We start from the raw sequence: 23,531 nt of genomic DNA, 5'->3' as shown, positions 1-23,531 counted from the left end.
AAAAAAACAAAAATATTTCTGATTATAGTGCCGGTTTCTTTATCACAATAAAGTGAATGTGCACTCACAATTATGTGAAGCTTTCGTTGCACTAAATGTGTAGTAAAAATAACCTAAACTGACAACAGGAGAAATGAGACCTCTAAACCTGGCTTCTCAAATGCGACTGCGGCAAAATATAACTCGTATCTTTTTTGCACTGATATGCGGGCTAGTTACGAAGATACATGCGAGACGTTGGTGATGCAGTTGCCTTTCTTTATTGCAGCGGCCTGGTTAATGTGAACCGAACGATAAACTCAGCAACTTGCTCCCACTTGAAGCCACGCCGCAAGGATCGCACGTTTTCTCATCGACAGAGTTTGACACGTTGAAAATTTTAATATTGAAGTGCGTCGCCTCCGTGTGACACCCACACGGTCATTGGTAAAAAGCTGAAGCAGTGGGTTTTTATACTCACCGGTTCGTATATTCTCGGGCTTGAAACGAGTGTTCATCCGGTGAACGCTTCAACGGTCCCTTCGTTCTCCCGAAGTCTGCTGAATGCGTTTCGCGAAAGCATTTCAACGAGTCAAAACAAACAGAACGAATGCGAGTGTCTCGGCCGGCAGTGGCTGGAAACTTTTACAGCGAAACGAAAGAGCGCGAGACCCATCCGAATGCACCGTGAACCGTTACCTACCGTTACGTTGCCTCTGCCGCCGTATATTTTGAAATGAAGATAATGATGCCGATAGGCTGCTGACAACTACGAGTCTGTTGGAGCAAAAACTATTACAAAAGATTGATGACGTGGTAACTGGCAAGGCAAGGCCACTTCGTATAAACAGCAATTTGTTTATTGAGGTGTAACAGTAAGCAAACAACTAAACTTCCTTATTTCAAGAATATTTTAATTTGAAGTTTGGGCCCGACGAGGGCGCCCCTACATAAAAAGTCAAATAGCGCGAATGGCGGCCACTACAACGTCGCCATGTTATCCTAACGCAGAGGTTAGTAGATCCACTCCCTGTGTTTGAAGCTGGAACTCGCCGCGGTCGATTTTTTCGCCCTCTGCGGCGATCGCTGGAACTTGCGACTTTCCGGGGCCTGTCCTGGGCTTGTCTTTTTTCCGATCCAAGAAGTCCCACTGGTCTTCTGATGTCGACGGCCCAGGACTACCTTGACTCGTGTCCATCGCATCGCCTGACACGCTGGACGTCCGTACTGAATGTACCATTTCTTCGCGTTTAGCCTCGTGACGTGGAGAGAGGCCTTGAGGCTCGCTGACCCTGGGGTCTGCACAGCCTGAGTTCTAGATAGCGGTGCCGCGCGAGCTGCGTCCACTTTGGGCGCCGGATGCCCTGTCCCGGCATCACTAGGTGTGCCATGGGCAGGCGCTGTAGGCCGCTGTGTTGCCGCGCCCTGTTGCAGCACAACAGAATAGCTTCTGCTTTCAATGAACAAAAGACGCTTCCACGCTTCTCTGAAACTGATGTTTTCTCTAACTTTGAGTGTGACGATGCCCTTTTTTCTTGTTTTCATAGTGGGCAAGCTCGCGAGTAAGCAGGATGACTACCCTCGCAGTTCACGCACTGGTGTGGTCCAACTTTGCAGTTTTCAGAAGTGTGTTCGTGAGAAGCGCACTTAGCGCGTGTGGTTTGGCCCCTGCGATTCTGTGAGCCATGACCGTATCGCTGGCAGTTAAAGCAGCGTCGCGGGTTCGGTATGTATGGGCGTTGGTGTAGCCAACCTCCACAGTGGCCGGTAGTATGCTTGATGCGAATGTCAGAACAAAGTGCTTTGTTTCGATTTCCTTGTTATCTTGTTTGATTTTTATTCCGTACACATTCGCGGCGTTTTGGTCCTTCATTCTGTTTTGAAGTTCTTATTCACTCATACATTTAAGTCATTGTCAGATTTAAATAATCGTCAGTAGGTACTACTTACGTTCATACTCATGTCGACTCACACTCATACGTTCCCACTCACGTTAATACTTACGTCTGTTCACACTCATACATACTGCCACGTGCGTTTCTTATCACTTTTGCTGTATTCGGTGTTCGCCCACAAAGACTGTGAGCAACGCTCAGCGCAAACCGCGCCTCATTGTTCGAGAAGCTTCGCGAATCGCGATTATTGTAGATCGTTTTGTTAACACTGCGCGCAAGACGCGAACACTCGAGCTTATTCTAGAGCATGCGCGACAACCAGCGATAACGCTGGAATATTCGACGGCACATGTATAAATGCCGACGCGCTTCACCGCTCGTCAGTTTTTCGACGGTCGACGCCCTGTTCACTGCTATCAGTGTACAGCGTGTATTGCTGTAGTTTGACTTTTCATTTCCCGGCCACAAGTTCGGCCAAATAAACAGTTTCATCTCGAACACGCCGGCTGCTGTCTTCATCGACGTCACGACCACGTGACGTCTGGTGGAAGTGCTGTTCGTCCATGTTCCGGACGCCCCCGTCAAGCCGTGAACCAAGCCCGAGTCGCAAAGAAGACGTCGACGCCAAGGTCGAGCAGCGAGCAAGCCGCAGGCAACAAGGTCTATCGGCAGAGCACGAGCCTCTACCTGAAAAGACCCGGCAAACAAAGACCCTGACCTCGACCACAGCGACGATGACAGACGCTGTGCCGCCTGCACCGATCCTTCTCCGGACGCTCAAGGAGCCGCCAACCTTCCGCGGATCATCGTTCGAAGACCCGGAAAGGTGGCTCGAAGCCTACGACCGTGTCGCCGTTTTCGAAGACAAGCTACGGCATGTCTATTTCGCTTTGGAAGACGCCGCTCGGACCTGGTTCGAGAACCAAGAGCGAGGCCTGACAACGTGGGACATATTTCGCGACAGGTTCCTCACCACATTCACGAGCGTTGTCCGCAAAGAGGTCTGAGGCTCTGCTCGAGACCCGCGTGCAGATGCCGAACGAAAACGTGGCGCTCTTCACGGAAGAGATGACCAGGCTGTTCCGCCACGCAGACCCTACCATGCCCGAAGAGAGAAAAGTTCGCCTTCTCATGCGAGGAGTCAAGCAGGTGCTCTTCGCTGGGCTGATGCGGAACCCACCCAAGACCGTCCAAGAATTCCTCTTTGAGGCGACAACCATCGAGAAGACGCTCGATATGCGCACTCAGCAGTACAATCGCCGCGCATTCCAAGACAGCGCAGCTGTTCATACCCTCGGCTCCGATGACTTGCGCGAAACGATCCGAGCCATCGTGCGAGAGGAGCTGCGAAAGCTCGCACCTTTTGCACAGCCCGAAATGACTTCAATTGCGGACGTTGTACGCGAGGAAGTCCAACAGCCACTGGGTGTTCCTCAGCCGGCACCGCCGCAGCTGCAAGCAATGAGCTATGCTGCTGCAGCCCGACGCAACGAACCCCCTCCTCGCCCACGTCAAGACGCCGCGCCGCCAGAGCAGTTCCGCCGCCAGGCACCACCGCCTCCACCACCGACGTCATACCGCCCGCCAGCCGGCCAGCGATACACGCCGAGGAAGACCGACGTTTGGCGCGCCCCCGACCATCGTCCAGTCTGCTACCACTGTGGAGAAGACGGCCACACGTACCGCCGCTGCCAGTATCGACAGATGGGACTGCCCGGGTTCGCCATCACCGCGCCGCGTCCACAGCAGGGTGAACGACCACGTGACATTGCCGACTATGTGGCAGGAGTGCAGTGGACCCCCCGAGGACCTTCCCGATCGCCGTGGCCAGGCCGCTACTCCTCTCCCCAACGCCGATGATACACTGGCCCAACCCGGGGCCGTTCACCTAGCCCGCATCCGGAAAACTGAGGGCAGCAACCGATGGAGGTGCGGTTGCTGTACGACGAACTACCGACGATCCTCCGCCGCCGCCGACGACGCCGCGACGAAACCTTCAGAACACGACGCGAACCAGACAGACCCTTGAAGACTAAATCTCGCGGACCGAAGAAGACCCGACGACGCAGCATGGATGCAGCGGAACGAACCGACGTAACCGTGACCCGACCCCACGATCTAACTGCAACGCAAGACGACGAACTAGCGACCTCGACGTTCTTATCGACGCCCACAGCATCACAGCCCTCGTCGACACCGGAGCCGACTATCTTGTCATCAGCGGACCGTTCGCCAAGAAGCTGAAGAAAGTTAGGACAGCCTGGGAAGGCCCCGAAATCCGGAAAGCTGGAGGTCACCTGGTAACGCCGGAGGGAATCTGCAGAGCGAGACTTACCATTAACAACCGGATTTATTCCGCGAACTTCGTAGTCCTGCAGCGTTGCTCGAGAGATATGTCATCCATGGTATGGACTTCTTAGGCCTTCATGGTGCAATCATCGACCTAAGGTCCAAGTCGATAACACTGTCCACGGAAAAGGCACTACCGCCGCACACTCCGCCAAGAAGGCACGCATTGAATGTGCTAGAAGACCAGGTCACCATTCTCCCTCGCTCCAGCGTCATCATTTCCGTCGGCACTCAGAAATCAGCAGACCTGGAAGGCGTCGTTGAAGGCTACCAGCACCACTTGATTAATCGCGGGATTTGCGTCGCAAGAGGAGCAGCAGAGCTGCGGGCAGGGAAAGCAACAGTTATGCTCTCGAATTTCAGCAACGTGTACAAGCACGTGAGCAAAGGCACGACGGTCGCCTACATCGAAGAAATAGTAGAAGCCAGTAATGCTTTCGGCCTCACCGATTCTCCCGAGCCTACTCCGACGAATAAAGCTCCGGAACCAGCTTTTGACGTCAATTCTAGCCTTCCGAAACACAAACAAGAACGGCTCAAAACCCTGCTCTTGCAATACAAGGGCTGTTTTCCGTCGTCGTCAAGAATTCGGCAGACCCCCGTGGCAAAACATCGCATCATAACAGAGGAAAGTGCCAGACTACTCCGTCAGAGCCGGTACAGAGTTTCGACGCGAGAACGCGAGGCCGTGAAGAAACAGGTCGACGAAATGCTACGCGACGACATCATCCAGCCGTCGAATAGTCCGTTGGCATCCCCGTCGCCTGAACAAAGTCACGAAGAAGGACGTGTATCCCCTTCCCCGGATAGACGACACCTCGGATCGATTACACAACGCAAAGTACTTTTCGTCAATGGACCTCAAGACTGGTTACTGGCAAATAGAAGTCGACGAGAGAGACCGAAAAAAGACTGCTTTTATAACAACAGACGGCCTGTTTGAGTTCAAGGTCATGCCTTTTGGTCTCTGCTTGGCACCTGCGACTTTTCAACGGGTTGTGGATACAGTATGGTCGGCTTGAAGTGGCAGACGTGCCTCGTGTACTTGGACGACGGCGTTGTGTTTTCCTCAAACTTCGACGAACACCTTCGGCGCCTTGAAGCTGTACTTCAAGCAATCAAGACCTCCGGACTCACCTTGAAGCCTGAAAAGTGCCGCTTCGCGTACGAGGAGCTCTTGTTCTTGGTTCACTTGATCAGCAAGGATGGTGTTCGCCCGGACCCGCGGAAAACAGCTGCCATCGCTGCCTTTCCGACGCCCACCGACAAGGCCGTACGACGTTTTCTCTGCTTGTGCGCCTACTACAGACGTTTCGTCAAGGAATTTTCACGGATCGTCGAGCCACTGGCGCAACTCACGAAGGGAGACGTCGAAATTAGGTGGGATAGTGCATATTTGGCCGTTGAGGGTATTGCAAAAGCAAGCAATGCGGCTTATAACTTTCGCTTCTCGTCAAACGCCATCACATCCTATTTTTTTCCAGCTTGACATACTACCCATCTCCGATCTGTATATATATATATTATGTGTGTGTTTTGTTTTTTAAAGTTTTTCACTGCACTCTCATTATCGACATATTTCCTGCTGTGTTGTTTAATTACAATAGAACTAGATTCGCGATCCATAATAATCTCTTGTTACCTAAAGTTCGCACTAATTATGGAAAAATGAGCATTGTTTTTTCATCAGTTTCATTATGGAATTCAGTATCACGTGATCTATAAGAAATAATGAAGATTCATGTTTTCAAGCGGAGATTAAAACTGTGTTTATTCAATGTATAACTGATGCGTTCCGTTAATTTTGTGAAATTGTGTTGTATGTAAAAAATTCGTTAAGTACTGACCTGAATATTTAGTACGGTCCCTGTTGCTAGTAACACTTCGAAAAGGCTCTTGCTATTCCTTGTTCACTGTTTAGATTTTTCAATGTATTAGGATAGGAGGGCCCGCCTGCGGTTTGCAACCTTGGGACCTCCTCCTGCATATTTATCTGCAACGTACTACCTTTTTGACGCGACTAATAAAGATTGATTGATTGATTGATTAATTGATTGATTGAAACGTCGCAAGTTCAAGCATTTCTAGAATTGAAACGACGCCTGCAGACGCCTACAATACTTGCGCATTTCGACGAATACGCCGATAGGGAAATCTACACCGACGCAAGCAGCGCAGGACTCGGTGCCGTCCTTGTGCAGAAGACCGACGGATTGGAAAGGGTCATCAGTTATGCTAGCCGGTCGCTATCAAAGGCAGAAATCAACTATTCCACAAGAGAAAAGGAGCGCCTAACCATCATCTCGGCTACATCAAAGTTTCTCCCCTACCTCTATGGCCGGCCCTTCAAAGTTGTGATCGACCACCACGCCTTGTGTTGGCTAGCTAACTTGAAGGGCCCATCAGGTCGCCTCGCACGGTGGAGCCTACGACTTCAAGAATTCGACATAACCGTCGTTTACAAGTCCGGAAGAAAACACTCCGACGCTGACTGCCTGTCTCGCGCCCCCGTCGACACACCGCCGCCGGACGACCAGGAGGATGACTGCTTCTTGGGGACCATAAGTACCGACGACTTCGCTGAACGACAGCGAGCGGACCCAGAACTCAGGGGCCTTGTGGAATACCTCGAGGGCAGGACCACCGTTGTTCCGAAGGTATTCACGTGGGGACTGACGTCGTTTTTCTTGCGCAACGGTGTTCTTAAGAACTTCTCGCCGCTTCGAGCCGATTCCCTTCTCGTGGTGCCCTCGACATTGCGACCAGAGGTCCTCCAGGCTCTGCACGACGACCCGACGTCTGGGCACCCAGGTGTTTCTCGCACGCTCGCAAGAATACAGGAAAAGTACTACTGGCCGCGCCTTGCCGCCGACGTCACTCGCTACGTAAAGACTTGCCTTCACTGTAAAGAATCGCATTCACTGTAAAGCAGTGAATGCGATAAGTACACGACATAATGCTACATGAACGAGAGCTAGCAGCTAACTCTTTTTGCTCCGATCTCACTTAAAGGGGCCATGACACGGTCGCCCAAAGATTTGTGGTTTTCAGCGAAAGCTAGAAGTAGAGGGTCCATTATGCTTATACAGGTTTCAAAAGTGGGCCCTAAAAGAATATTTCAGTGCAAAACAAGCCCTAGAAGTCGCCGGCTGTAAACCCCGCCCACCGCCGGCGACCGCCATTTTGCAATGGCGCGTGTGACGTCACGTGCAGCACGGAACGGAGCCATCGTCTTCTACCAAAGTTTCAGCCGCTGCAAATCGTTCAGTTTCAGTGCGAAGCTGAAGAAAGCTAAAATATCTCAATATCACGTGCAGCTGACCGCGAAACAATATCGTTCGCCGCGATGCAGACGCTTGCACAGCTAGCTGCTCGTTACGTCACGGCTCGCGAGTGCACCATTGTTACCTGACTCTCGGGCCGCTCGCGTGTTTATAAAAATATTCGATTATAAATTAGGTGCTCGACCAAATGCGCTAAAATTTCGCCAGCGTATTTGTGAATGCACAAGGATTAATCCACATAACACAGATTATGATCGAAAATTGCGTGTCATGGCCCCTTTAACTCTACAAAACGCTGGTGTATGGCAATACGGCCGCTCCCGGGAGAGAAGCGGTTTTCGGTCAGTTTGTCGTATCAGTGGTCCGAGCGCGAAACAGTGCGATCACAGTGCAGAAGTGCAGAAGTGTACGAGCCGTTCGCTGGGGGATGTCTGCCGAAATAGCGCGCGTGCCAGCGCTCTCGACCGCGCCCTTATAGTCAAAGTTCACAGATGCTGCTCGAGTTACGCAGTCCCTCTCCCCAGGCATCCCTTCTTGCTCCTTCGTCCAGCAAATGACGGGCGAGGCGTTTCCTTCTGCTTGAGGAGCAATCGATGGCAGGCCTCGCACGCGGGTTGATGTTATTCCGTGTGACGGAGATGGTCAGCTTGTTTCATCTCTGCTATAGCCATGTTCCTTGCCAACGCTCGCGAGCTTTTACTCGCGGGTAGAACATACAATGCGCGGAGCGATGTCATCGATTTAGAGTTTATACGGAACATGACGGTGACAGTGAAAACCTGTCCTGAGTGTCCATACAATTGCAAATGCAATAAAAAATATACAAAAAACCGTCGAAGCGGGCTTGCCTTTTTCCTGGAAAGCTGCATCGTCTCCGCTGTAAAGAGTGCGTCCGTTGGAAGAATCATCCGGCGCCTTTTCCATTGGTTTCGTTCTCGCCTTCTATACCCTTTTTACAGGGGACATCTCCCCGCCACTTATTTTGTCATAAAGCACGCGTACATTGTCAGCACTAAGCGTTGAACCTATCATGATTTCGCGCTTGTCGGCTGCAGTCTTATCTCTGAATGCGCGGTCGCAAACGCACAAAATCGAGCGAAATCATTTAATCGTGCTCCATAGTCGTGCGAGAGAAGCAAGAGCGGGTGGGCGGCTACATAGCAAAGCAGTATGGGAGACAATTCACAACTGTTTTTTCTCGTATATGGACCAGTCGAGAGTATGTACCCTGATGATGTCACGTGAATCACTGTTCTGGCATCACGAAGTGCAACAAAAACAAGAAGCGCCAAGAGAGAATAACGCGCTCGGTGTTTTTGTTTTTTGTTGTATTTTCAGAGGCTGTTAGGGGCCCTTTATAAATATAGGGCGTGCAAACACGGACACAGGAGAGTAGTCAAGAGACCACAAACGCGGCTAACAATTGAAAAATCACACGGCGGCGGAACCGAAGGTAGACACAAATATTTATCTGCGCATTCCCACGCAAGAGGCCATACCTATCAATCAAGTGCGAGTAGTGGTCTACGTGAGAGATAGCTGTTCACTATCTCGACTTTTCTCTTATGTCCGTGTTTCCAGGTCATGTCTTCTTAACATGAATACCTACCAACTAGCTCAGCTATATTCTAAGTTTGCCATTCTCTTTACTTCTGTATTTATTTATCTATTTACTAGAGTAAGAATGAAAGGAAAAAGTGTACTGAGATATATATTACTTATCTATTTTATTTATTTATGCAGAGTGTACTAGGTCTAAGACTCCAAGAATATGCTATCCAGCGAGCTGGGTCATTGCCCTTGAAGGCTGGAGGACGCGGCAGCGTTAAGGTCGGAAATACTCATGATATTTCTGGAGAAGAAAAAAATCGCAGCATATCCACGGAGTGAATGATGATGAGTGGGCGAAGCTGCGGAGGTTCATCGGTAAACCGTGAATCTTCCGTGAATTCTGCCCAGTACATCATCAGCGACGTCAGATCGGGCGCGTTTATACTAAAGGTTCGATGAGTTATGACGACTTGCAGCTCACTTTAATTTGGCATGTACGCTGTGAATTTTCATCGTTTAGAAAACCATTGCTTTAGGAAACATCCGGCGTCTTTCGTTAAGCAGCTGGCGTCTTTTCATTTTGCTTTAGAAACATCTGGCGTTCTTCCGTTTTGCTTTTACAAAACATCTGGCGTCTTTCGTTGGTTTATTTCATCAATCAACGGCGTTTTGAACAAAATTTTTATTGTTTAATCACGCACAGGAGAAATCTCACCAGGCACTACCTTGGAGGTAAAGAATGGCTGCTAATGGGTATTGAGAGACAGAAGAAGTCGGCTTTTAGCTACCGCTGCGAATTTTTTATTGTTCAACAACGCACAGGAAAAATTTCCCACCGGCACCACCTTGGAGGTCAAAGCGTAAGACTGGTTACGCACTACGACTACGATTACGACTACGAGGGACGAACGGGTGCCGCCTTAAGGAGCTTCGCCCCTAAAAGATACTACAACGTCTGGGGAGCTATTCTCGATGCGTTCATCCAAAGGAGATGTCCACAGTCCATTTCGGCAGAGCGCATTCAGTGATTCTTAAAAGCGGTGAGCCGTGATGTCACCTCGCTCTTGACCACGTCGCCGCACCGAACCCGCCAGCGCATTCCTAGCGTGAGAAGAGAGTGGACGCAATGCACAGAAACAGGAACTTTTCAAGTCTGAATTTGCATATGAATGTGTCCCATATGATTGAGAACGATGCAGGAAATGCGTAGCGACCTTACAGCTGCGCTATATGAGCGGCCGCACTAAAACCTAAATGGATGGCTAACACGAACAAAAGGCATGTGCACCGAAAATCGGATCTCTGAGGGCTGCGTTCGTTGCATTGAAGTGCATTCCGTCCCTATGATTTGTGTCGAGAGTGTTTGAAAGATTCGTGATGTCATGATGGGGCTGCACAACAAGAACGGAAACAGAACAGGGGGCACACTTCTCACCGAGCCCCCGCTATTCAGCGGCCGCTTAAATGGACAGTTCATTACATGGGCACATTGAGAAGAGCTCCTCCAGCGTTCGAAGTGCTGTATTTTATTTCCAGATTCCCCATTCGAACTAAAAGAAAAGACTAACGGCGGCGCGCCGCAATTATTGCGCGGCGGCGGCGGCGGCGGCGTGACCTCTCTTGGGACTTCAGCGGCGGCGCGAGCGGCGTGACCAAAAACAGGCGGCGGGAAACACAGGACGTGGGACACCATCCTTCCGTACGTAACCATCGCGTACAAGACGGCCGTACAAGAAACGACGCAGATGGCGCCATACAAGTTGGTCTACGGATGGAGCCCGGCAACGACGCTCGACGCCATGTTACAAACGTGAGCGACGAGGAAAACATCGACGTGACCACCTACCTACAGCGCGCCGAAGAAGCACGACAGCCCGCCCGCCTACGGATCAGGAACCAGCAGACGACTGACAGCCGCCGCTACAACCTTCGACGACGCCGCATGGAATACCAACCCGGTGGCCGTGTATGGGTATGGACGCCAATACGCCGACGGGGACTTGGTGAGAAGCTTCTTCCACGATACTTCGGACCGTACAGCGTACTTCGACGCCTCGGCGCACTCGACTACGAGGTTGTCGCTGACGGCATTACGAACTCTCAGCGGCGCCGTGCGCGACCTGAAGTCTTCCATGTCGTGCGCCTCAAGCTATATTACGCGCGTTAGTGAATCTGAGGACTGTACTTTTACTTTATTATTGTACTTTCTTGCTCTTTGCTTATTCTTTATTGTGCTTTCTTGCTTTATTGTTGTTATTTATTGTTGCATGCATTGGGATTGGCATGCATGAACGTGAGTGAGTATGTATGATTGTGAACAGACGTAAGTATTAACGTGAGTGGGAACTTATGAGTGTGAGTAGACATGAGTATGAACGGGAGCAAGTAGCTTGTAGTGCGAGTATATGTGAGTATGAACGTGAGTGGGAACGTGTGAGTGTGCGTAGACGTGAGTATGAACGTGAGTAAGCAGCTTGTATTGAGAGTATATGCGAGTATGAACGTGAGTGAGTATTTATGAGTGTGAACAGGGAACTTATGAGTGTGAGTAGACATGAGTATGAACGGGAGCAAGTAGCTTGTAGTGCGAGTATATGTGAGTATGAACGTGAGTGGGAACGTGTGAGTGTGCGTAGACGTGAGTATGAACGTGAGTAAGCAGCTTGTATTGAGAGTATATGCGAGTATGAACGTGAGTGAGTATTTATGAGTGTGAACAGACGTAAGTATGAACGTGAGTGGGAACGTATGACTGTGAGCAGACATGGGTATGAACGTGAGTAAGTAGACTGTAGTGCGAGTATATGTGAGTATGAACGTGAGTGGGAACGTATGAGTGTGCGTAGACGTGAGTATGAACGTGAGTAAGCAGCTTGTAGTGAGAGTATATGTGAGTATGAACGTGAGTGAGTATGTGTTAGTGTGAACACAAGTGAGTGTGAACGCAAATGGGAACGTATAAGTGTGAGTAGACATGAGTATGAACGTGAGTAAGTAGCTTGTAGCGTGAGTATGAACGTGAGTGAGTATGTATGAGTGTGAACAGACGTAAGTATGAACGTGAGTGGGAACGTATGAGTGTGAGTAGACATGAGTATGAACGTGAGTAAGTAGCTTGTAGCGTGAGTAGGAACGTGAGTGACTATGTATGAGTGCGAACAGACGTAAGTGAACGTGAGTGGGAACGTATGAGTGTGAGTAGACGTGAGTATGAACGTAAGTAGCTTGTAGTATGAGTATACGTAGGCATGAACGTGAGTATGTATGTGTGTGAACAGACGTAAGTATGAACGTGAGTGGGAACGTATGAGTATGGGTAGATACGAGTATGAACGTGAGTAAGTAGCTTGTAGTGTGAGTATGAACGTAAGTAGCTTGTAGTGTGAGTATATGTGGGTATGAACGTGATTGAGTATGTATGAGTGTGAACAGACGTAAGTATGAACGTGAGTGGGAACGTATGAGTGTGAGTAGACACAAGTATGAACGTGAGTAAGTAGCTTGTAGTGAGCGTATATGTGCGTATGAACGTGAGTGAGTATGTATGAGTGTGAACAGACGTAAGTATGAACGTGAGTGGGAACGTAGAGTATGCGTAGACACGAGTATGAATGTGAGTAGCTTGTAATGTGAGTATGTGTGAGTGTGAACGTGAGTATGTATGGGTGTGAACAGACGTGAGTATGAACATGAGTGGGAACGTATGAGTGTGAGTAGACGTGAGTATGAACGTAAGTAAGTAGCTTGTAGTGTGAGTATGTGAGTATGAACGCGAGTTAGTATGTATGAGTGTGAACAGGCGTTAGTATGAACGTGAGTGAGAACGTATGAGTAGGCATGAGTATGAACGTGAGTTAGTAGCTTGTAGTGCGAGTATATGTGAGTATGAACGTGAGTGAGTATGTACGAGTGTGAACAGACGGGAGTATGAACGTGAGTGGTAACGTATGAGTAGGCATGAGTACGAACGTAAGCAGCTTGTAGTGTGAGTTATGGGAGTATGAACATGAGTGAAGATGTAGGGGTGCGAGTACTCCTGAATATGGACTGAGTGTGTAGTTTGGAGTGCGAGAATATGTACAAACGTTAGAGAGTACGTATGTGTGAGTACACGTGAGTAGGAACGTGAGTGAGTGCGAAACAAAGAAATTAGGGTGAGTGTTCTCCTGTATTGCTGATTGGTACTATCGTCACCGCTCCCGAAACTGCACCGTCATATCTTCATGTCAAAAGCAGCGAGTTTGCAAACATAAGCGCTCCATCATCAGCTCAGTGCAAAGGCCCTTTAGAGCATACCTGTCAAATGCAGCCACACAAATATTCAGTCAGCTTCATTCGCTTTATTTTCTTTACCACTGAGCACATGAACTACTAAAAAGCCCATTCACCTTCGACATAAACCTGAACCAATGTAGAGGTGCTGTCTTAAAGGTATCTAAAATTAGTGACTAAGGTAGAACACTAGCTACAGCCAATAATAAAACTTCTCAGCATGAGGCTATACGAGGTTGGCATCCTTGGCGAGCTGGTAGAAGACTGACGTCTCCTGCTTCAGGAGATCACGCGGCGCGTCGAACTCCACAATTTGTCCGCGGTCCAGCACCATGATCCTGCAAGGCAACGGGAGAGCGTTACGTGCGTGCACAAAACGCCAAAGCATCAGCTTTACACGGCTCTCGGCACTAATGCTTCAACTTTATGTACTGCAGAGGAAAACAGCTGTTGTGGCTACAAGACCGAGCTCCAGAACACCATCCTTACCGCACGCGGTCATATAACGCTTTTGCGCGTCTAGATTATCTTGTCCAAATAATCCACAAACATTTTTACGGGCTATCACCACATGCTATTTCCAATTTCACCACGAGCAGGGACTTGAGCAGGGACAACGAGCAGGAACTTCCTACACAGTAAAGCATGCTGCACTCTAAAATTTTTTTTATGTTCTGGGCACCTTTCTGTCACACTGTAATGCCCTTCTTTGCTCGCCCGCTACTTCCGGGCTAAGAATGCCGTAGTCGCCATCAGCCTGTCATAGCATTACTGATAACAATGTAGTAAGGGCAGTTTTTAAGGAAGGAAACAAGCGAGGCACGGAATATCACACGAGAGAAACCACCTATTTGTTCCAGCGCGTACGTCGCGATCGGTCACGTTGTGCGGTAACAAGTGATAGGTTCCGACAGCGTGCTTGAAGGCTGATGTCTGTACATGCCGTAGACAAGAACCACGGAACTCGAAATAACATAGCCCCAAAATTAATTGAGAACGGAGCACACGCAAACGCCTGAGCCGTGTGCAACGCCGTCTAGACAGCAGAACAGAGAGCTGAGCTATTTGGTACGTATTCATGCTAAAAGATATGGCGTGCAAACAGGGACACAACACACAAGTTAAGACACTACAAACGCCGTTTGTGGTGTCTTCTCTATTGATTGTGTCTGCACGTCCGGTCTTTCAACATGTCTACATAGGGCGCGCGTGACCGCCCCGGCCGATCGAAGTAGGCAGTTACTGCCCGAGCGACCCAGCCTCCCTCCCCCCAACCCCTTTTCCCAACCCGTTTCGGGCGACGGAGACGGCAGGCACGTTTCCTCTCCGCCTAAACCGCGATCATCGCCTTTGCACGTTTTGACTGGCTCATTGAACATATGACGCACGGGGCGATGTTATGCCACTTGGACTTCAAACGGAACCTCACGTCGACCGCCGAAGACGTCGGTGCGCTCCTAGCCTGTGCCTGCTTTCTATGTTTTTTAAACGCTGACGAATATGTGAACAAGAAGACCAATTAGCACGTCGTGGGGACAGCGATAATCCGTCAGGCCGAGCGGAACCTACGTGCTCCTGAGTGCCGTGAGAAACTGCGGACGCGGGAAGCGCAAACATTCCTTGCGCGCCGGCGGCTTGAGCATCTGAGGCCAGAGGACTTCCCAGAGGTGCAGCTACACGTGAACTTCAGCGAAGCAACAGGGGACCTCAGTCATTGAAGGCCACAATATTCTGTTACAACCTTAGAAAAATTAAGTCCGGTTCAAACTATTGGTGTCAAGACTGCAGGAAGTGCGGAGATGGGTGGCCTTTGTTTCTCTCTTTCATTTAACACGAAAGTGTTTTATGCCGTGGTCCACCAAGACTGCACTGACATTTCCGTCACGGAAGTGACGTCAGTCAAATGTACGCGAACAGATGACAAAGCAAAAACAGAAGAAAGAGTTTCGTTGATTTGGACGACCTGAAAATCGGACCTACGAACTCTGAGGTCGGCGACGACAGGTGCCCGGCGCTCTACCCACTGCCCCACCGACGCACATGCACGAAGGTTTGCAAGCACGCCTTATTCCTCTCACACCTCCCTCTCTGCAGTGGAATAATCACGCAGCAAGATCCATGCTTTGTTCTGCTTCTTACGAGCGTTGCGGCAATCGCCGTTCCACGACGGTACACGACGCTTACAAGTCACAACACTTGCATTGGGAATACATTGCAAGGCAGCATCAATCAAGAAGGTGGTCAAATACTGAAAACTAGCGTTTAGGCTTAATGAATATATGTCAAACCAAGAAAGGTAAGTAACATTCCGGAATTTTTTCCAGCCAGCACATTCACCCTTCCACAGAGGGGCTTGTGGTGGAAATGCGCTCGTTGTTGGTGATGACATTACTATTGCTAAGTTATCTCCCGTAAGAATTTTGAATGACTTTCCATTGAAGTTCAGGTAAAAGAGCCGAAGAAGCAATACTAAGATAGAAGAATGAGTCTTGTTGGAAAGGCTGTAACACGTTGTTTCGTGTTTATTAAACATGCGTAGGTGGAAAGAAGAAACCGCTCAGTTAAGTGGCCTCGCGGATCGCTGCGCGAGTCGCCCCACAATCCGCTGTGCGCGTTGAAATTGTCAAGATTCTGGCATTTCATCTATTAAAGGGACACTAAATATGCCAGAGTGAAAGCTGAATGCATGACAACGTCTAAAACGGCAATATTAACAGCAGTGCCCTACTTACCGATAAATTAAGCTAAATGTATCACACGATGAGCGCCACGAGCGGGACATTTTGGAAATGATCCCGATGACGTGAGAGAGTCCGACTACAATTAATCACTCGTAATCAAACTAGCCGCAATAAAAAAAGAACCTTCCGTGCTTCAAGAGACGTAATAAAATGCAGCAGTAGAATGGAAAGTTGGGCTAGTTGTAATGCATGCATGATTGATACAGCGCTAAAGACGGAGACGTAAAGGAACACAGAGTGCACAGGACGGGCGCTGTCTCGCTACTGAAAGATTTATTTCGAAAAACAAACCGAGAAAACCAAGACTGGGCATAGAAGACCGTAAAGCAAATTAAAGGAGAACAACACGTGCACCTTCTTTGGAACAAATTCAAACAAGTCACTGGATAATGCACGAGCCAAGAGCAAACTCTTTGTCCGTCAAGAAAATTGACGGATGGCTCACGCATACGTCTCCCATTCTTTCAACGTGAAAGGCCTCGATAACTTGCCGGGTTACTTTGCTAGTGCGCCTAGCAAGCACTTCCGCATCTACGAAGACCGGAAAGCAGCCACAAGTATTACAATGCGATGCTAGATGGGATGTGTTAGGCTTTTTGAAGGACTGATTATGTTCCTTTAAACGAACGTTCATGCACCTGCCGCTTTGTCCCACGCACGATTTGCCGCAAGTAAGCCGAATTTGGTACACCACCCGCGCTTACACAGGCGTCCACTTCTACCTTGAACACCGCACCATGCGACATGCATGCGACCAGCGCTCCACGGAGCGCCTCTCGCGGGCGCTTGGGGAACTAGCGCGCAAGCGTAGTAACAGCTGTAGGTGGGGGTCTTCGCAGCGTCGTCTGCTAGAGCGCGGCGGCTCCGCCGAATCGCGCTTGCTTTGCGGTAAAGCTAACTTCGCTCTTGCTATGCGCACGGAAATCGAGAATCAGGCGCGGTTCTCGAGAAGCGCTGCGACTGCGCCTCGTTCTGTCCAGTTTTTCCTCCTCGTTTTCTTTGTTTTCTGCATGCGATCTCACAAATAATAAACCATGGCCCCTGCGTGAGTAAAATCTCCAAGCCACACTGACGCTCCTACAACTCAGCTGCTCTGTGCCGAACAGCTAGAATATTCCAGCGACTCACACAATTGTTCTCATCAGCTGAAACTTTGGCGAGACAAAGTCGGTAATAATTTTACAGCGAAAGCTGTTATGAGATCATTTCACCGGCCGTTTTTGGCGCCGTAGTTGTCCGCCGCCGCCGCCGCCGCCGCCGCCGCTGCCGCTGCCGCCGCCGCTGCCGCCGCCGCCGCCGCCGCCGCCGCCGGTGTCCGTAACCAGTATCGCTCGAAATAAGAAAAAAAAAGGAAATAAGAAAAAATTTCCAGGATGGAACGAGGTTCGAACCTGGGCCCTCTGCGTGGGAGCCCAGTATTCAACCTCTGAGCCATGCCGGTGCTTGAAACTGCTTTGCGAAAAGGTCCTATACAGGCTTCATGTCGGGAAGGAACCACACTAGCATATGCAATATAGCGTGGTTGAATAGTAAAATAAGCACCAAGCGTCGCACAACGCGAATTCTGTAACCAGGCGTCACACAATGCGAATTGCGCAACGAGTAGGTTGTTGAATGCTTCCAACCCATTACAAGGGCTCTGCCATAATTCTTCATCGTCATCAGGCACAGCATCAACAAAGTGCGCTAATGCCTTACATGCGTTTAGCAGGTACCAATGCTCTCCGTAGAATGACGAAAAATGGCACAGTGCCTGCTGCCTTACTTCTCAAAAATTACAATGATTTATAGCGTAGTTGGTTCCTCGCAAGTGAACTAGTATTGGTTGCCAAGGAAGCCCATAAGCGCATGATCCATTTCCTCGGGGTCTCAGTGAAGTTTTCGCCCCCCCCCCCGTCTCTCTCCCACGTCAACGTATGGTATACAGCATGACGGGAGAAGGAAATAGCGACCGGGCGTCACCCAAGGCAAATTACATAACTGGTGGGCCGTTTAAAGCTTCCAACCCATTACAAAGGGATGAGCCATAATTCTTCATCGTCATCAGTCGTCGCATCAACAAAGTGCACATAATGCCTTACAGACGTGTAGCTGGTGCCTCGCTTCTCCGCTGAATAACGAATAATGGCTTAGTAGGTGCTTCCCAACTTCAGAAAAATTGTGATTTATGGCGTAGTGGGTACCTTTCTAGTGTACTTGTATTGTCGCCCCAAGAGAGCTTAAAACGGGCTCTAGAAACGCCGCTCTTCCAGCTTTCGCTGTGACTGTGCTGCGGTTTCAGCGCAGGCCTGGCATTTTTTAAAAAAGAAGTTTGACTGCACTGCGAATGGAAGGCTTACCGAAAACATTCCGCGTTCTGCTTAAGTTTTGAGCCAAGAAAGATATAAAGCCATACGCTGGCCTTCGATCGCCAAGCGATAAAAAGGGAGCGAAGCTTTATTCAGCGCCTGCTTACAGAAGTACAGATTTGTCAGCGGCGCTTCTTTGGTGCGCTGATTGCCTGGTATGAGTTCAGCTGAAAACTCGATTAGAACGCTTCTTTATTTGTCTGCATGAATGGTACGAAGAAACACGTTTGCAAATGAGCAAATTAGAGCGGCGTATTGGCGAGTTTAGTTCCCTAGCGCATGAAGCCAGCGGTGCTAGCAACACGCGAATGTTATGTAACTTCTCGGAATTTGGAAAAATGCTAACATCCTTTTGTTTTCAGGTGACTAGCGAATCGAATCTTTCGCACATTTAAAGCTGTTCTGTCAGACCTTACAATGTCTTTACCGCCAATTCTGCGGCGCCTAACATTTAGGCTGGCCAAAAACAATCGCGAGAGCAGCGATAACATCCTGGTAAGGCACAAAGCAGCTGAGTAGCTTAGATGTGGGAGTTCCAGCGCGGCTTGGAAATTTTACTCATGCACGAGCCAAATTTTATTATCTGTGAGATCGCATGCAGAAAATAAAGGAAACAGTAGGAGGAAAAGATGGACGGAACAAGGCGCAGTCACTGCGCTTCTCGAGAACCGTGCCGGATTCTCAATTTGCGTGCGCATAGCAAAAGCGAAGTTAGCTTTACCGCAAAGCAAGTGCGATTCGGCGGAGCCGCCGAGCTCTAGCAGACGACGCTGCGAAGCCCCCACTTACAGCTGTCACTGCGCTTGCGTGCTAGTTCGCCAAGCGCCCGCGAGAGGCGCTCCGCGGAGCGCTGGTCGCACGGTGCGATGTTCAAGGTGGAAGTGGACGCCTCTGTACATATGTGGACACATGCTTAACGTTACAGCCGTCAGGTTTCTCTTCACTGCCCTCCATTTTTTTCTTAACAAGAGGGCACATCCTATATAGCTTTTCTGGAGCAGAAAACACTATTTTAATACCATATTTCTCGCCAACATTGCTCAGGCCGTGGGAAAGTTTATGGACATAAGGCAAAAGCGATACCTTATCGTATTTTTAGGGGCGAAGTTCCTTACAGCATCACCTGGTCGGTCGTCGCTCCGTCCGGCGTTCCCCCGGCGTCGCGTATCCCGTATCATTCAATAGATGGCGCTGTCCCATAGAGGTGCATGCAAACTGCAGTTGGGTGATGATATACCAGATGGCACTGTCCCATAGAGATGTGTGCAATATGGCGGTTGGGTGAATGCACGCTAGATGGCGTTATAGGTGCCGCTGCTCTCAGATTGGCTGCTGCGCCCGTTATCTCTCATTCTCCTTGATCGTCGCCGTACGTGGAGGAGTGCGCTTGCCGGATCGTGCTGCTTGGCGGGCCATGGACGACGAGGAGCGCCGGGTGCGGAAGGCCGCTGCGTCTCGTGCTCGTCGGCAGGATCCCGAGGTGCGAGCTCGAGAGGCTGCCGCCAAGCGAGGGCAGCAGTAATCAAAGCGGCGTATCGCTTTGATTACTGCTAGGCGAAACCACTGAACATTTCACGGTGTAACCATGATTGCTTCAGGAGCTTCGCCCAAGCTCTTCATCATTCACCCGTGGATATGCTGTAATTTTTTCTTTCCACCACTGGTGTCGGGACAATTTCGATTTTTGACCCATTTCAACAGCCTTTCACGGCAACTAGCCAGAAAAGACCTTTTGAAACCTGCATTTTTTAGCCGCTGAATCTGTAAGCAGAAATTGCGCTCCAAACCATGCGTACAAGACTTGGTAATAGCAGACTTCAGGGCTGTTATGATCGGACTTCACGGCTTGGCGCCGCTGGATCGTCGGAATGGTATGGCGGCATCAGCCCTGCTTTCTTCGACCTCAACGTTCCCCGAAACACGCCAGATGCGGCGACATCACTGCACTTGTGTCTTGAACCCTTCAAGGCTGTCAGTTCCCTCTTCAATCGCCTTGGACACGCTTGGCTGACTGTGACGGTTTTATGGCCTGAAGATGAACTATTTGCAGTCTAGACTGCTCGGAGGAGGCAGTCGCTTGTGCACTGCTTTGTTCAGGCTTCTGCGAGATGCACCGAACAATTAGCCGAGCGCCGGAGCTTCCTCATCGCACACTTTGCACACTTTCCCAGACTATGCGGTGTCTGCGAATTTGTGACCCGGCCGGCAGCTGCCCGTCACCTGGGCCGGCGACGCACCCAGGCAAGGAAAGACTTGCGACTGTCAACACACCTGACATCACGGCCACTTTTCAGGAATGTGCGCAGCAGTGATCCGTTCATTGTATGTATGGTTCCTTTGTGGCTTTGTGACCCGACTAGGAGCTGGCCGTCCGCTGCTCCGACGGTGCTATCGAGGCAAGGAACGCCTGCACCTGACAGCACACCTGACAACGCAGCCTGTTTCCAGGAATGTACACCGCCGGGATCCCTTCTTTGTGTGTACTGTGTATAGTGCCTTTTGTTCGCCTCCCAGGCACCGTCCGTCGTCCAGGCGCGCCGTTCTCTCTTTCAGGGAGTGCGAAGGAGGCGGTGCTTACTTTTCGTTTTCGCGCGGCTCGCCGCTGCTGGTGGCGGAGAGCGGGAGGAGTGGCGTCGTAGCCGGGCAGACAGACTTGCGCCGGCGCGCGCGACTCGCCGCTGCTGCTCTGCGCATTCGAAAGGGGTGACGTCGTAGCCATGGCGCGCGCAGCTATTCGCCTTCGCTGTGCAGTCGCCGTCTGACAATGCGCTGGTGCCGCTTGATAGCGCTTCTGACTGGCGTTTGCTTTAGCGTTTGCAGGTGGGTAACGCCGTGGAGAAGGAGAGCGCAAGAGCCGGGAAGCTTATGTCATCGGATCCCGAAGTAGTTGCCTGCAATTAGCGGCTCAGCGTACGAAGAATGAAGAAGCAACCTGACGTTGAGCAAAAATAAATATGCATGTGCCTCATAATACGTATACCGTGTGTGTGCCATTGGAGCAGCAGTAAGCATGACACTCAAGCTAATCCTAGACAATCTGGAAAGCTCAGAATCAGCTGAACCTTTGCTAACGCTATGTATATCCTGGCATAGCCGAGCTAAGCCACTGCAAATTTTTTTTGGAGGCGGGGTAGATAGATGCTTTTGGCTTTTGTGTTTTTTTTGTTTTTCTTGTTTTTGCTGGCTTACGTTGTTGATGACTACCTGGTATTAAGACGGAAGTCTGTTTAGCTATCGTTGTTCCTTGGGTCTTTTGGTTTTTCTTGCCTTTGCGCGTGTTATCATGCTCCCCACGGGGCGGCCACTGCACAGATCATTTGAGTCACCTTCTGTTTGTTTTCTTCTTCTTCTTGGTTCTTCTAATAAGCCTGCCAGTTGCGAGTAAGCGTTTGTGTGTCAACTTCTTGTCCTTCGTCCCGTATTTTGCGCTGCTTTAAATATTATGGAACCTTACGAACTAGCCCAGCTGTCGACCATGCTAGAAGATAACATATTTCCTATCTCATATACGTGTCGAGGAATCTAAATTCATTCGAGTGCAGAGTGACGGAAGGTTCGCTAACGCACCCCGCCCCCGTCTTCTTAATGGGAAATCCCTCCAGTAACAAGCGGGCTTGTTCATTGCGGCTTTTGCCAAATATCTCTGCCTCGCCAAACAATGCCTCACAACCACAAGAGTTCACGTGATCTGCTAAGTGCGTTCGTTCCTTCTTTTTTTTCAGTGCTGCCCTTTTGAGTCGGTGCGACACTTTGTGCATGTACGGCACCGGTACATGACGCACCTGACGAAGTGTCGCACCGACTCAAAAGGGCAGCACTGAAGTGCGGCGTTTCAGCAGTTTTCACTGCGCCGAAAAAAACTCTCCGGGATGTGCCCCATGGTGAATGCCGTGGAGGGTGTTCGCGCCTGTGTAAAACAGCATGCCACACAGTTCGCAGAATGCTCCGTTGCAGTGGCTTACATGATTCCACTGTCATGCGATAATTCGACAAAAGCCACTAAAAACGTCGAAAAAGGAAGAAAACTGAGAGGCAGGAGCAGAGACTGTGTTCACTGCCTCTGCTCCTGCCTCTCAGTTTTCTTCCTTTTTCGACGTTTTAGTGGCTTTTGTCGAATTTAAGCATGTACCAACTTGCCGAACAAGCAACAATTTTGAAGTCATGCGGTAAGCTCTACATTGGTCAGACGGGTCGTTGCTTAAACGACCGTTTGAGGGAACACCGTGCCGCTAGCTGTCAGCGCTGTCGCGGCTGCCGGACATCTCGCGGACCATTGCCGAATATGTATGTGTACAGCGCAGTTTAACTGCACTCGTGTGCTCATGCGGTTGAGAGGGCAAGCAGACAGAGAAATTTTCGAGGCTTTTTGCATATGAAAAGCGGGTGATCGGTGTGTGAGTGCACCGTCACTGGCTCTCAGCAATAAAGAATGCATTTACTTAGAAAGAAATATGCGCATGGAAACGTTTGGTTAGGTGTGGCACGTGTGGGTTGCGTAAGCATGGGAAGTGTTAAGTAAGTGACGTTTTGGGAGTGTCTTTGAGTGATGTTTTGCGTGTTGCGCAACCTCGTGCGCAGCTGGTGTTTTCGTGTTTTTGTGTAAATAAATGCTCAGTTGAAGTTTGCGCTCCGTCCTGTCTGTCGCCTCTACCTTGTCTGTGGTTTATTTTTGCGCTATTCAGTCATGTCTGCAGTTAACACGCACCAACTAGCCCAACTCACGTCTCTAATTATGATGCTATGGCTCTTTTTACTGTCTGGGAGTGAGACGAGTCGAAAGGTGAAATCCCCTTCTTTGCCCGACGCCGATACGGCCGGCACACGTGTAGTCCCGAATATTCAAAATTAATATCTAAAAACCGCAATTAATATCTAAAAACTGTTTTCGCGCTATTTGTTTCCAGAATGAATTACCAACTCGCCCAACAGTATATCCTGCTGAAAGCCTGTTGCAGAAGTGCAAAACAACGCATAAATACAGACGCCAGTGACTTCACCCGAAAGAAACGTGCTCTAGTAATTGTCCTCTATACGCATAAGGTTTAGCATAACCTCGACAAGGTTGCGAATAAGCACGACGTTGGAGTGGTATTCTCTGCCCCCAACAAGCTC

The 23,531-nt window shown here is 49.8% G+C and overlaps 1 protein-coding gene across 1 annotated transcript in view; it reads right to left on the bottom strand.

Annotated features, from left to right (window-relative positions):
- Positions 1-13,378: 13,378 nt before the first annotated feature.
- LOC119402432 (ATP-binding cassette sub-family C member 3) overlaps positions 13,379-23,531 on the bottom strand; it is a 311,062-nt gene continuing 300,909 nt past the window's right edge. Inside the window, exon 23 of the mRNA XM_037669579.2 lies at positions 13,379-13,668. Within this exon, the coding sequence (XP_037525507.1) occupies positions 13,557-13,668 (112 nt within the window). The 3' untranslated portion in view covers positions 13,379-13,556. The remainder of the gene's footprint in view (positions 13,669-23,531) is intronic.

Source organism: Rhipicephalus sanguineus, chromosome 8 (genome assembly GCF_013339695.2).
Source record: "Rhipicephalus sanguineus isolate Rsan-2018 chromosome 8, BIME_Rsan_1.4, whole genome shotgun sequence".
Lineage (NCBI taxonomy): Eukaryota > Metazoa > Arthropoda > Arachnida > Ixodida > Ixodidae > Rhipicephalus > Rhipicephalus sanguineus.
The sequence above is the reverse complement of the archived record's forward strand: the minus strand, read 5'-3'. Positions and strand labels throughout refer to the sequence as shown.